General features: G+C 39.0%; 1 protein-coding gene and 1 long non-coding RNA gene across 8 annotated transcripts in view; one reads left to right on the top strand and one right to left on the bottom strand.

Moving 5' to 3' along the window:
• The window catches only part of LOC124507616 (uncharacterized), a 156,930-nt gene that overhangs the window by 1,572 nt on the left and 140,235 nt on the right, over positions 1–15,123 (top strand). For 4 of the 7 annotated variants that reach the window (XR_006961050.1, XR_006961045.1, XR_006961044.1 and 1 more), the window contains exon 1: positions 10,477–10,638. The exons of 1 other annotated variant lie outside the window; for it this stretch is intronic. This is a non-coding gene — a long non-coding RNA (uncharacterized LOC124507616). Of the gene's footprint in view, positions 1–10,371; positions 10,453–10,476; positions 10,639–15,123 lie in introns of those variants that run through there. 2 more of the 7 variants (XR_006961047.1, XR_006961048.1) reach the window with 2 other exon arrangements.
• Positions 9,959–15,123, bottom strand: part of LOC124507605 (ankyrin repeat domain-containing protein 26-like) — a 705,441-nt gene continuing 700,276 nt past the window's right edge. The window contains 2 exon segments of the mRNA XM_047073901.1: positions 9,959–10,276; positions 11,646–11,691. Of these exon segments, the coding sequence (XP_046929857.1) occupies positions 10,143–10,276; positions 11,646–11,691 (180 nt within the window). The 3' untranslated portion in view covers positions 9,959–10,142.

Genomic DNA, 15,123 nt, shown 5'->3' on the forward strand with positions numbered 1-15,123 from the left:
TTGTTCTAGGGGGTGGGGCTCCACTGTGACCTGTGACCAGTGACTGAGGCTTGCAGGCTTAAGATGACCCTGCTCTCCTGTTGACATTCTGAGCACCAGGGTGTGGGTGGGGGAGACAGACCACGAACAGGTAAACAAGGAGACGGCTAGCTTCCGCTGTGAGTGCTGGGGAGCAGAAGACCTGGGCAGGGGTCAGCCGCTGTAGCTGGAGGGCCAGGAGGGCCCCTCTGAGCAGGCAGCCACATTCCAGGCCTAGGAGCAGCCAGTGGGAGGACCCTGAGACGGAAAGGTGGGGACCGTGACTGGAGCCGAGTGGACGAGGGCGGCGAGGGCAGCAAAGATTCGAGGACCAGATTGGCGGGGTCTGTGGGCCCAGAGAGGAGTTTGGATTTCATTCTGAGGGAGACTAGTGTGCGATCGTGTCGAGGGGAGGGTCTTGTGGGAGGAGGTTGGGTGGGGTGGGGGAGGGGGTACGTGGCCTGGTGGGGACTTTGCAGTGACAGAATTTGTGGGGCTCGGTGCCAAATGAAAATACAGTCCCCGAGGGGCACCTGGGTGTCTCAGTGGTTTAAGCATACGACTCTTGATTTCTGCTCAGGTCAGGAGTCCAGGGTTATGGGATTGAGCCCTGCGTCTGGCTCCGCATCGAGCCTGGAGCTTGCTTAAGATTCTCTCTCTCTCTCTCTCCATCTGCCCTCGCCCACTCTTGTGTGTGATCTCTCTCTCTCTCTCTCTCTCTCTCTCTCTCCCCCAAATAAAATAAAATAGAGGCACCTGGGTGGCTCACTTGGTTGACCACTTCAGCTCAGGTCATGATATCGAACTTCGTGGGTTTGAGCTCTGTGTCAGCCTCTGTGCTGACAGCTCAGAGTCTGGAGTCTGCTTCAGATTCCACATTTCCCTCTCTCTCTCTGCCCCTCCCCTGCTCACGCTCGGTCTCTGTCTCTCAAAAATAAACATAAAAAAAGATAAAGTAATGAAAAGAAAAAAAACGAATGAAATCACAACTATATTCAGTTAATCTGAGAAATGCAAAGTTTGTTTAACATGAGCAAATGATGTAATTCCCCACATTAACAAATACTTTATTTTATTTTTTATTTTTACTTTTTTAATTTAATTTTTTATTTTTCAGAATTTACATCCCAAATAGTTAGCATAGAGTGAAGCAATGATTTCAGGAGTCGATTCCTTAGTGCCCTTGACCATTTAGCCCATCCCCCCTCCCACTACCCCTCCAGCAACCCTCAGTTTGTTCTCCATATTTGTGAGTCTCTTCTGTTTTGTCCCCCTCCCTGTTTTTATATTATGTTTGTTTCCCTTCCCTTATGTTCATCTGTTTTGTCTCTTACAGTCCTCATACGAGTGAAGTCATATGATTTTTGTCTTTCTCTGACTGACTAAACTCACTTAGCAGATTACCCTCCAGTTCCACCCATGTAGTTGCAAATGGCAAGATTTCATTCCTTTTGATTGCCGAGTGATATTCCATTGTATCTAGATACCACATCTTCTTTATCCATTCATCCATCGATGGACATTTGGGCTCCTTTGCATTCTTTGGCTATTGTTGATAGTGCTGCTATATACATGGGGTGCATGTGTCCCATCGAAACAGCACACCTGTATCTCGTGGATAAATGCTTAGTAGTGCAATTGCTGGGTCGTAGGGTAGTTCTATCTTTAGTTTTTTGAGGAAACTCCATACTGTTTTCCAGAGTGGCTGCACCAGCTTGCATTGCCACCAACAATGCGAAAGAGATCCTCCTTCTCCACATCCTCGCCAACATCTGTTGTTGCCTGAGTTGTTCATGTGAGCCATTCTGACAGGCAGAAGGGGTTAGCTAGCTCAGTGTGGTTTTTATTTTTATTTCCCTGATGATGAGTGATGTGGAGCATTTTTTCATGTGTCAGTTGGCCATCTGGATGTCTTCTTTGGAGAAGTGTCTATTCATGTCTTTTGCCCATTTCTTCACTGGATTATTTGTTGTTTGGGTGGTTGAGTTTGAGAAGTTCTTTGTAGATTTTGGATACTAACCCTTTATCTGATATGTCATTTGCAAATACCTTCTCCCATTGTGTCAGTTGCCTTTTCGTTTTGCTGACTGTTTCCTTCGCTGTGCAGAAGGCTTTTTGTCTGATGAGGTCCCACTAGTTCATTTTTGCTTTTGTTTCCCTTGCCTCCAGAGACGTGTTGAATAAGAAGTTGCTGCGGCCAAGATCAAAGAGGTTTTTGCCTGCTTTCTCCTTGAGGATTTTGATGGCTTCCTGTCTTGCATTGAGGTCTTCCATCCATTTTGAGTTTATTTTTGTGTAAGAAAGGTGTAAGGAAGTGGTCCAGGTTCATTCTTCTGTCCAGTTTCCCAGCACCGCTTGCTCAGGAGACTCTCTTTATGCCATTGGATATTCTTTCCTACTCTGTGAAAGATTAGTTGGCCATACGTTTGTGGGTCCATGTCTGGGTTCTCTATTCTGTTCCATTGATCTGAGTGTCTGTTCTAGTGCCAGTACCATATTGTCTTGATGATTACAGCTTTGTAGTATAGGTTGAAGTCTGGGATTATGATGTCTCCTGCTTTGGTTTTCTTTTTCAAGATTGCTTTGGCTCTTTGGGGCCTTTTCTGGGTCCATACACATTTTAGGATTATATGTTCTAGCTCTGTGAAGAATGCTGGTGTTACTTTGATACGGATTGCATTGAATATGTAGATTGCTTTGGGTAGTATCGACATTTTAAAAATATTTGTTCTTCCTATCCAGGAGCATGGAATCTTGTTGCCATTTTTTTGTGTCTTCTTCAATTTCTTTCATAAGCTTTCTGTGGTTTTCAGTATATACATTTTTCACCTCTTTGGTTAGATTTATTCCTAGGTATTTTGTGGCTTTTTGTGCAACTGTAAATGGGATCGATTTCTTGATTTCTCTTTCTGTTGCTTCATGTTGGTGTATAGGAATGCGATTTCTGCGCATTGATTTCATATCCTGCAAATTTGCTGAATTCAGGAATCCGTTCTAGCAGTTTTGTGTGGCATCTTTTGGGTTTTCCATATAGAGCATCGTGTCATCTGCAAAGAGGGAAAGTTTGACCTCCTCCTGGCTGATTTGGATGTCTTTTATTTCTTTGTGTTGTCTGATTGCAGAGGCTAAGACTCCCAATACTGTGTTGAGTAACAGTAGCGAGAGTGGACATCCCTGTCTTGTTCCTGACCTTAGAGGGGAAACTCCCATTTTTCCCCACTGAGGATGATATTAGCATTATGATCTAGAGGTATGCTCCTTCTCTCCCTACTTTCTTGAGGCTTTTTATCAAGAAAGGATGCTGTATTTTCTCAAATGCTTTCTCTGCATCCATTGAGAGGGTTATATGGTTCTTGCCCTTTCTTTTATTGATGTGATGAATCACGTTAATTGTTTTGCAGATATGGAACCTGCCCCGCATCCGAGTTATAAATCCCGCTTGGTCGTGGTGAGTAATACTTTTCATGTATTGTTGGATCCGGTTGGCTAATATCTTGTTGAGAATATTTGCATCCATGTTCCTCAGGGCAAGTTGCCTATAGTTCTCCTTTGTAGTGGGGTCTCTGACTGGTTTTGGAATCAGGGTAATGCTGGCTTCATAGAAAGAGTTTGCAAGTTTTCCTTCCATTTCTATCTTTTGGACCAGTTTCAAGAGAATAGGTGCTAACTCTTCCTTATATGTTTGGTAGGATTTCCCCCTGGAAAGCCATCTGGCCCTGGACTCTTGGTTTTTGGCAGATTTTTGATTACTAATTCGATTTCCTTACTGGTTATGGGTCTGTTCAAATTTTCTATTTCTTCCTGTTTCAGTGTTGGTAGTGTATATGTTTCTAGGAATTTGTCCATTTCTTCCAGATGACCCATTTTATTGGCATATAATTGCTCATACTATTCTCTTATTATTGTTTTTATTTCTGCTGTGTTGGTTGTGATCTCTCCTCTTTCATTCTTGATTTTACTTATTTCGGTCCTTTCCTTTTTTCTTCTTTGACCAGACTGGCTAGTGGTTGATCAATTTTGTTAATTCTTTCAAGGCACCAGATTCTGGCTTGATTGATCTGTTCTACTGGTATGTTTGTGGGTTGGTTGGTTTGTTTGTTTGTTTGTTTCGATAGCATTAATTTCTGCTGTAATATTTATTATTTCCTGTCTTCTGCTGGTTTGGGTTTCATTTGCTGTTCTTTTTCCAGCTCCTTAAGGCGTAAGGTTAGGTTGTGTATCTGAGATCTTTCTTCCTTCTTTAGGAAGGCCTGGATTGCTATATATTTTCCTCTTATAACCGACTTTGTTGTGTCCCAGTGGTTTTGGGTTGTGGTGTTATCCCTTTCATTGACATCCATATATTTTTCCATTTCCTCTTTAACTGCTTGGTTGGCCCATTCATTCTTTAGTAGGATGTTCTTCATTCTCCAAGTATGTGTTACCTTTCCCAATATTTTCTTGTGGTTGATTTCGAGTTTCATAGTGTTGTGGTCTGAAAATATGCACGGTATGATCTCAATCTTTTTGTACTTACTTAGGGCTGATTTATGTCCCAGTATATGGTCTATTCTGGAGAACGTTCCATGTGCACTGGAGAAGAAAGTATATTCTGCTGGTTTAGGATGTAATGTTCTGAATATATCTGTTAAGTCCATCTGGTCCAGTGTGTCATTCAAAGCCATTGTTCCCTTCTTGATTTTTTTTCTTTTGATTAGATGATCTGTCCATTGCTGTGAGTGGGGTGTTGAAGTCTCCTACGATTATGGTATTACTATCGATGACTTTCTTTATGTTTGTGATTAATGATTTACATATTTGGGTGCTGTCACATTTGGCGCATAAATATTTACAATTGTTAGGTCTTCTTGGTGGATAGACACCTTCATTATGACATAATGCCCTTCTGCATCCCTTGATGCAGTCTTTATTTTAAAGTCTAGATTGTCTGAGATAAGTATGGCTATTCTACCTTTCTTTGGCTGACCATTAGCATGATAGATGGTTCTCCATCCCCTTGTTTTCAATCTGAAGGTGTCTTTAGGTCTAAACTGGGTCTCCTGTAAACAGCATATAGATGGACCTTGTTTTCTTATCCATTCTGTTACCCTATGCCTTTTGATTGGAGCATTGAGGCCACTGACATTTAGAGTGAGTACTGAAAGATATGAATTTATTGCCATCATGATGCTTGTACACTTGGAGTTTCTGGTGGTGTTCTCTGCTTTCTAATCTTCGTTGCTTTTGGTATATATATATATATATATATACATATATATATATATGTATATATATATATGTTTTCAACTTTTCTTCCCTCAGAAAGTCCCCCTTAAAATTTCTTGCAGGGCTGGTGTAGTGGTCACAAATTCCTTTAATTTTTGTTTGTCTGGGAAACTTTTTCTCTCTCCTATTTTGAGTGACAGCCTTGCTGGATAAAGAATTCTTGGCTGCATTTATTTTTTTATATTATTTATTTAATGTTTATTTTTTTTTGACAGAGAGAGAGAGACAGAGACGGTGAGACAGAGCATGAGCAGAGGAGGGGCAGAGAGAGAGGGAGACACTGAATCTGAAGCAGGCTACAGGCTCTGAGCTGTCAGCACAGAGCCCGACATGGGGCTCGAACTCACATACCGCAATATCATGACGAGAGCCGAAATCGGACGCCTAACCGACTGAGCCACCCAGGCGCCCCTGCATATTTTTCTGATTCAGCACACTGAATATATCCTGCCACTGCTTTTGGCCTGCCAAGTTTCTGTGGATAGGTCTGCTGCAAACCTGATCTCTCTTCCCTTTTAGGTCAGGGAACTTTTTTTTTTTTTTCCCTTGCTGCTTTCATGATTCTCTCCTTGCCTGAGTATTTTGTGAATTTGACTATGATATGCGTTGTTGATGGTCGGTTTTTGCTGAATCTAATGGGGGGTCCTCTGTGCTTCCTGCATTTTGATGTCTGTGTCTTTCCCCAGGTTTCGTAAATGTTTTCTGCTATGATTTGCTCACATAACCCTAATACACCTATATCTCTCTCTTCCACTTCTGGGCCCCTATGATTCTGCTGTTGTTCCTTTTTAATGAGACACTGGTTTCTCTAATGCTTAAATCGTGCTCTTTTGCCTTAATCTCCCTCTTTTTTTTCTGCTCCGTTATTCTCTATGAGTTTGTCCTCTATATCGCGGATTCTCTGTTCTGCGTTGTCCATCCTTGCCGCCACTGCATCCATCCATGATTGCAGCTCAGTTATAGTATCTTTAATTTCATTCTGGCTATTTTTTCCTTCTTTTATCTCTGCAGAAAGGGATTCTAATCTATTTTCGACCCCAGCTAATATTCTTATTATCGTGATTTTAAATTCTGGTTCAGACATCTTGCTTGTATCTGTGTTGGTTAAATCCCTGGCTGTCGTTTCTTCATGCTCTTTCTTTTGGGGTAAATTTCTGCTGAATTCTGTGGTTCAGGTTGTGCAGATTGTTGTGTTACTCCTCCGATCAGTGTTCTAGGTGTGTAGGGTGGTTTCGTGTTGGCCTGGCTGTATTTCATGGATGGGAGACACACACAAAACTTCCATGCTCTTCCGCCATCTTGGCCTCACCCCCCATTCACAAATATTTTAAAAACGTATCTCAGGGTGCCTGGGTAGCTCAGTCGGTTAAGCATCCAACTTAGGCTCAGGTCATGATCTCACAGTATGTGTGTTTAAGCAGCATGTGGGGTTCTCATTGGGCTCGCCACTGTCAGCGCAGAGTTTGCTTCAGATCCTGTCTCCCTCTCTCTCTGCCCCTCCCCTGCTGGCTTGCTTGGTCTCTCTCAAAAATAAACAGTTAAAAAAATTATCTCAATAGATGTGAAATAAACATCTTTTCACATTCAATATTCATTCATGACAGAACTTAGAAAACTAGTATTATAAGGGAACTTCCTTAATATACTTGTAGCAGAAAGACCCTAAGTGACCCCATTATATCTGCCCTTGAGTACTGTCACCTTTTCTTTATAATTATTTTCTCTTAAGATCTGTGACTTGACTCTAGCTTTTAGAATATGGCAAATGTAAAGGAATGTTGCAGACATAATTCAGTTAATTCAGAGTCAATCAAAAGAGGATCATGCTAGGCAAACCTGATCTAATCATGTGAATACACTTCAAGGAGGCCTGAGCCTTCTCTGAAGTGACATTCTCCTTGCTGGCCTCCTAAACTAAGCGGCCGTATTAAGGAAGTCTATGTGGCCAAGAACAAGGAACAGCCTTGCTCTAGGCTGAATATTTGTGTCCCCACTCACCCAAATTCATGTGTTAACTCTTAATGTTCAACGTGATAGTATTCAGAAGTGGGGGATGTGGGAAATGATGAAGTCACGAAGGTGGAGCCCTCATGGATGGGATTAGTGCCCTTATAAAGGAGGGCTGTGAGAGCTCCCTTGGTCCTGCGCCAAGCAGGAAGACCAGCGTCCATGAACCAGGAAGCAGGACGTCGCTGTACACTAAATCTGCCAGTGCCTTCATTTTGGACTTCCCAGCCTCCAGAAGGGTGAAAAATAAAACTTACTTTTTATTAGCCTATGGTATTTTGTTAGAGCAGCCCAAAAGGACTAAGACAAGTGTCTGGGAACGCTTAGGACCTAAGCCTCCAACTAGCCGACAATTAGCAAAGAGCTGTGGAAATGAGTCCAGTCATACAGTCACAAGGAAATTCTCTTAAAAACAAACTCAATGGGCTTGGAAGCAGATTCTTCCCCTTTGAAGCGCCCAAATGGGGAAGCACAGTCTAGCGGACACCTTGGCTACAGCCTTGTGAGAACCTGAACAAAGGACTCAGCTAAGCCATTGCTTAGCTTCTGACCCATAAAAATGTGAGATAAATGTGTGGGGCTTTAAGACACTGTGTTGATGGTGATCTGTTGTAAACGGCAAGAGCAAACTAAGAGACTAATAAAAGACATACACTTTTAAAAACCCCGCTATCTACATAGTTACAGAAAACTACTTTTACATGTTGCAATTTCAAGAAGACATGAACGCTCACTATCCTCACATTTACTCAACGTCATTCTTGTAGTAGGAAAGAAAAAAAAATGAAAGCTCTAGGAATTGGGAAAAAATGCCACTATTTATAGATTATATGTCACTGCATGTACCAAATCCAAAAGAATCTGCAGACAAAACACTCGAGTAAGAAACAATATATTGTGGGGAATAAGCTTAGATAATTAAAAGACTAGTTCTTTGGAAAAATCAGTATAAGAAATTTCTTTCCTTACAAACTGTTGGCCGATTCGATGCAATTCCAAAGAGAAACGGCTTTGGAGAGCTTGCCAAGTTGATTATAAAGGACCTGTAGAGCCCTTCCTTCCTTTCCTCTTTATCATCCCCAACATTTTAGTTCCCAGTCCTAGAAACAGAGGCATGGAGTTGTGGGGGTCCAGAGTGAGGTGTTGGAGCTTAGAATGGGGAAGGCATTACGTGTAGGACAGTCACCCTGCACAGTGTTGGAGCTCAAGTGAGAGCAATCCTGAAAGGTGAATGGTATAGAATAATGAAGTATCACAGACTGAACAGGGTAGGGAGGCATCTGCACAGGGGAAGAATAGCCCAGCATGGGTTTTCAGAACCTGCAGGGGGGCAAATCATCTGCAGAAGAGGTGGCCTGGCACAGGGTGTCTGAGAAAGGAGATATTTACATGTCTCAAAGTACTTCCCCATAAAATACTAAATAATTGGAAAGTGGAAAGTTAACATTCCAGGTGAGAAACCTGGCAGATACTACCTCCGGTGGCCAACATTAACATCACCAGTATGGGGACAATTCAAAATTGTAGGTCACATGATAGGATGCAAAGAGTAGGTTGTAGTGATACTCTTGTGAAACATGTATGGTCTGAATTTTACCATAAGGAAACCTAAGAAAAATCCACATTGAAAGACATTCCACATTACTGGAATTTAGTCGTCAAAAGGTTAAAAGTCATGAAAGTCAAGGAAAGACAAAGGAAGTGTTCTAGAGTGAAAGAGACTAAGACATACAACTGAATTCAATACATGGCTCTGAACAGGACCTTCCTTGGTATAACGTATACTACAGATAAGTGACCAAACTTAAAAAGAATTATGAGGAATAAATGATAGAATTATACTGAACATTTGAACAAAACAGTTTTAATGGGTGCACTGACTACACACAGATTTTTTTTTTTTTTCAGTACTGGAAATGTATTTTCTTTCATAATTTTCTTCATGGTATTTTTTTCTGTAGCTTACTTTATTTTAAGAATAGAGTATGATACATATACAAAAGATTATTGGTAGTAGTAGTGGTTAAGTCTTTGGTGGTCAAAAGTTGTTCATGGCTTTTTGACTGTGGGGGGCAGGGTCAGAGCCCTTAACCCCATTGTTTAAGAGTCGAATGTATTAGAGTTAATGTTCTTATTGTGACGGTTGTATGGTAGTTATGTGGAATGTACTGACTTGTAGGATTTAAATGCTACAGGAATCAGGCATCCCATTAGCAATTTACTTGCAAATGGCTCTGGGGCAGGGGGGGGGGTTCTTTTTTTTTTCTCTCTAATTTTTCTTTTCTCTAACTTTGTTTCTAAAAAGCAATTCAAAAATAAATAAATAAATAAATAAATAGAAAAGGTGAAAAGCCTTAGGTAAATCTTATTTCTCCATGTGGAAAGAGCTACGAATCAGTGTTTACAATTAAAATTATAGATAGGTTCTATGGCACTATAAAAAAATTGTAGTATGTATAAACATTGGCAATAGCCATAGCAGGAATACATCAAAATAATGTCTAAATCTTTAGGCCCACATATAGTCATAAAAATTGGAAAACACAAAAAGCCATCCATGAACACTACTGAAGTGTTAATGACAACTTGGTTGTTTGGGTGCTGTTCAAACGGCTGGTAGTGGAGCAGTCTGATGGTGCTAAAACCCTCTAGTGCTGGTTTCCACGTACAAAATGTGCTTAAAAGTTAATGAGATGCCAAGAAACATAGTTTAAAATATTATAAAGATTTTCATTACACACATATGATACAAAAACATTTTCCTTTAATCAAGACTTTACCATATAGTGTGTTCAATTGGGAAACAATGAAAATGTTTGGTAAGCATCCAGTAAATTTTTTCTATTTATTTTTCAAATCATATAATTTTTGTTCAAAATCTGTACATATTCTCGTGACGCTTTCCATACTGGATCTTGATTTAGAATTGAATCATCCGTAGATACTAAAGGAGTTCTACAGGATCCTCATTCAAATTCGGTAGCAGCTGAAAAGGAAAAGAAAGAATTATCTTCTTTCTCCAAAATAATTTTCACTACAACTGATGAAAAAAAAAAAGAAGAAAAGAAAAAGAAAAGGAAAAGAAAAAAAGAAAGTTGGGGCCTTTATGAGTGTTAAGCAAAATGAAAAATACCTACGTACAACTGCAATATGAAACCCAAGGTTAGTATTAAATATATTTTGCTCAGGGTTGCACACTGAACTAATTGCTATTGTGGATAAATATCAGAGTTTCTGGTTTTTTCATTACAAGGTGAAATTACAAGATGAGGACACAGTCCACCCTGAACAATCATAAACTATAAACGGAAAAATCAAACAGGCATTTCCAGAGCCAAGTATACAGATGTAAGTGACAGGTATAAAACACAGCACTACTGGAACATACGGAAGGGACATCCCAGTTTTGTGTCAATATTGTCTGCTCTTTGGTGAAGGTGATATGTCAGCTGATACCTGAAGGACAAGGAAAAAGTATGCTAGGGAGAGGGAAGAAGCACATACAAAGAGCTAGAAGTGAGGAAGAACACTTGTGCAATTGTGAGTAGTTTAGTTTGACAAGGTGCTAGAGCAAAGCAGCAGAGTAGGGCAAAGAGTGAGAGACAAGGCTGAATGATCTGGCAAGAAGCAAACTGATTTGGGTGTTTTCATTCCATGCTAAGGAATTTGAAGTTTTACCCAAGGGCAAAAGCAATGACAAAATCAATGAGTGATGATTGAAACCCGTTACCTGTCAATGGCAGCTATATGACCTCTAATTACTTAACCAAGCATTACTAGGATGACTTTGGCATTTTGGGTCTTCTATCACTAGCAGAAACGACAATTTGATAAAGCACACCTTTTCTGAGACTTGTGCAGGTTGACAGTTCCATAGGGATGGCACCAGTGAAGGAAGATTGTCGCCAGAAATAATAACAGATATAGACTTAGGGAGATTGAAAACACTTCTTTAACGTTTATTTATTTTTGAGAGAGAGGCAAACCACAAGCGGGCAGGGGCACAGAGAGAGGGAGACACAGAATCTGAAGCAGGCTCCAGGCTCCGAGCTTTCAGCACAGAGCCCTCTGTGGGGCCTGAACCCACCTGAGCTGAAATCAGTCGCCCAACCGACTGAACCACCTGCTTGCCCCTAGACTTGTGGGAGATTTTAAAAGAGCTATGACACATGAGGACTAAATGAGGAAGAAGTGTGTTCTTCATTATGCTCGTGCTTTTACATTTTTTATTAGATATGTACAAAAAATGTGAATGTAGTATCTATTCTCCAAACAACGGAAAGGGATGCCATTTACTATTTATAGTTTATTTCAGAAATCAATGATATCTACTTTCATACATTTTGGCAACATACCTTCTTCTAGTTCTCTGGTTATTCTTTCCTCCAACTCCTGCCGCGTCTGAAATAAGCCAAATATTATTTAGAATGTGTAAGGTAAACAAAAGACATGGTAGGGATTATATATAGCTTAGGACATGTGGTCTTGAACTAATACTTGTAGAGATTAAACCAAAGTTAGGGATTGCTTAAACAGAAAAACTATCACATGAATAAAATAAATTCCTACCTATTTTATTTTAGTTTTAGATAACGGAGAACAGATACATACATACATGCACACACACATACACATACACACACACACGTATATATGTATACATATATACGTGTGTGTGTGTATACGTATATATAATATGTGTATGTTATATATATAATGTATTATGTGTATTATATTAATATATATAATATGTGTACATTATATATATATATATATAATGCTATTTATGTGAGTCTGATAAAAAGCACAATTAATATTGATCTATTGAATATGTATAATCTTGAAATGTGATGTTGGATCTTACTGGGACAAAAAAGTTTAAACAAGAATCATATTGTATGCTGGATTATTACTTGGAAATGATTAGAAATACTGCCATTTATGAAAGTTTAATCAGTTTTTTACCTTAATGAATTGTTCCTTAAAATGGGCTTTCCATTTTTTCACTTGTAGAAAACCAAAATTTGAAGGAATGCTTTTTGCTGTTAATTTTCCAGGACTGACTCTTAAATACATATAAAATGAAGAAAGTGGGACTGTCTTACTGTCATGTGGAAATTCTACTGGCAAAAATTGAGTAAAAATGTTTTGCTATCTGTATTATGACTAAAACACTTATTTCCTTTCATATGCACACAAAGATTTCAGAAAATCGCTTTGAAGAAAGGAAAAATAGGGGGTTACAACAGTTTCCAAACTTAGCTTCTGATTTATAACTTTCTCCATTAGCGATAAGGAAAACAACATACAATTTTCAATTGTAACTTTGTTTCCTTTCTCCAAATTAGGACCAAGTTTTGAAACACTTGACTTATTAAAGTTATGGTTATCCACTTATGAAATGTGTACGAATATTTCCAACTACAGGTGACCCATGAATAACACAGGGGTGGGGTACAGTCAAAAACCTGTATATAATTTTTCATCCCCCCAAAACTTAATTACTAATAGCCTACTGTTGACCGGAAGCCTTACCGGTAAAATAAACAGTCGATTCATACATGTTTTGTACAGTAGAATAAGCTAGGGCGAAAAATGACATTGAGAAAAACGGAAGGAAGAGGAAATACACTTACAGTACTGTACAGTATCCAAAAATAATCCATGTGTAAGTAAAGTAGACCCACACAGTTCAAAACCATGTTGGTCAAAGGTCAACTGTATATTACAACTGTTCCTGTCTAGAATGTACTTATTTACATCTTTCTTAGACAAGGTAGCCTCTCCCTGAATGCCCCAAACGGGCTCCAAAATAGTGTACAGAACATAATCAACACTGTGGTGATAAGGATTCCAATGTCTTTACAAACTTAGGTGTGAGGACAAATGTTTTGGCTGACATGCTTCCCAATATTTTCAGAGACTGTTTTCCCTAATACCTTTTTTTAATTGAAGTATAGTTGGCATACAATGTTACACTAGTTTTTCAGTATACAAATTCAGATTGGACCATGGTATACACTATGCTATGCTTGCTACCGTACATGTAGTTACCCTCTGTCACCATACAACATTAATACAATATTATTGACGATATTCCATATGCTGTATTCTTCATTCCTGTGACTTATTTACTTTATAACTGGAATTTGTACCTCTTACTCCCCTTCATCTATTTTGTCCATACCTCTCTACCCACCGCCCCTCTAGCAACCACCAATTTGTGCTCTGTAGTTATGATTCTGTTTGTGCACTTGTTTTGTTTTTTTTATATTCCACATGTAAGTGAAATCAGATGGTATTTATTTGTCTTTCTGCGATTTATTTCCCCTCGCATAATACCCTCTACGTCTATCAATGTTGTCACAAATGGCAAGATCTCATTCTTTTTGATAGCTGAGCTATATTTCATTGTATACATATTACACATTGTCTTTATCCATTCATCTCTCCATGGACACTTAGGTTGCTCCCCTATTTTGGTTATCGCAAACAATCTTTCCATGAACATAGGGATGCATACAACTTTTCAAATTAGTGTTTTCATTTTCTTTGGGTAAATACGCAGCAGTGGAATTAATGAATATCTATTTTTAAGTTTTTGAGGAACCATAACACTTTTTTGACAATAGCATTATATTCAGGCCTTATAAAATGAATGGGGCAACATGACTATACCAGACTTATAAAACTAATAACTCAATACCAGGTGATGGGGGAAGGCTTTATTCAAACAATATTATATTACCATCAATAAATACGATATAAAATATAAACCACGTTTTTTATATGACATGACTTAAGGAGCTACCAAGGTAATGTTGCATCTTTTCCCCAAAAGCTCTTTTCCTAAATATTTACCTCTGTGACCTTTATGTTTATATCTAGGTAAAAACTGTGTTTCGATGGTGAAAATAGCTTTCCAGTCCATGAATTAGAACACATGTGTACTCTTGTGTATACCTTTCCATTGATCCAAAATATAAGAGGGTGAGAAAATTATACACAGAAAAACTATATATCAGCAAATTTTAATTCAAAGAACATTTTTAAAGGATTTTTAATTAGAAGGATTTTCTCATTAACTGTTAACATACAATTATGGCCCATAGAAATCTAAGGTTCGGTTGGGGACACTGCAGGATTGAGGGACAAGGAAGTCACAGCCGTAGTCTCCATCTCTCCTTTAGTTAGACAGCTCTATTTCTCTCTGTTTTACACAATACAGTTTAATGCAAAAAAAAAAAAACTACGTTCTATTGTTTGAAAAAAAATTATTTTGAAGATATAAAAGTCACTAATTTAGTCAAAATCCCGAATTTTGCGTAATAGACAAAAAGGTCTCAGAGAGAGTGTACTTTGCCTGAGGTCATGAAACCAACTAGATGCAGACCAGGAATACACTTGTGGTCTTACCAAGCCTATAGTTATATGCCAGTTACTTCCTCATAGTCAGGAAAAATACGTGTATTTAAAGTATAACTCAGAGAAAATGAATACATAAAACTTTGCCATGTGGCTCAGTAATGCTTAGGTTTGAGGCACACAATAGTAGCTCTCTAACTAAATTACAAATGTTAAAGTCATGAATGAAAATAAAGGAACAGAAATTATGTTAACTCCTTTTAGTAGCCGTCAATTTTTAAGCACAACTTTTTAAATTTTTAAAAAAATTTTTTTAACGTTTATTTATTTTTGAGACAGAGAGAGACAGAGCATGAACGGGGGAGGGTCAGATAGAGGGAGACACAGAATCTGAAACAGGCTCCAGGCTCTGAGCTGTCAGCACCGAGCCCGATGCGGGGCTCAAACTCAAGGACTGCGAGATCATGA

This window comes from Lynx rufus, unplaced genomic scaffold, assembly GCF_022079265.1.
Source record: "Lynx rufus isolate CCGP_SWC_20201006 ecotype Redwood Valley unplaced genomic scaffold, mLynRuf1.p SCAF_12, whole genome shotgun sequence".
Lineage (NCBI taxonomy): Eukaryota > Metazoa > Chordata > Mammalia > Carnivora > Felidae > Lynx > Lynx rufus.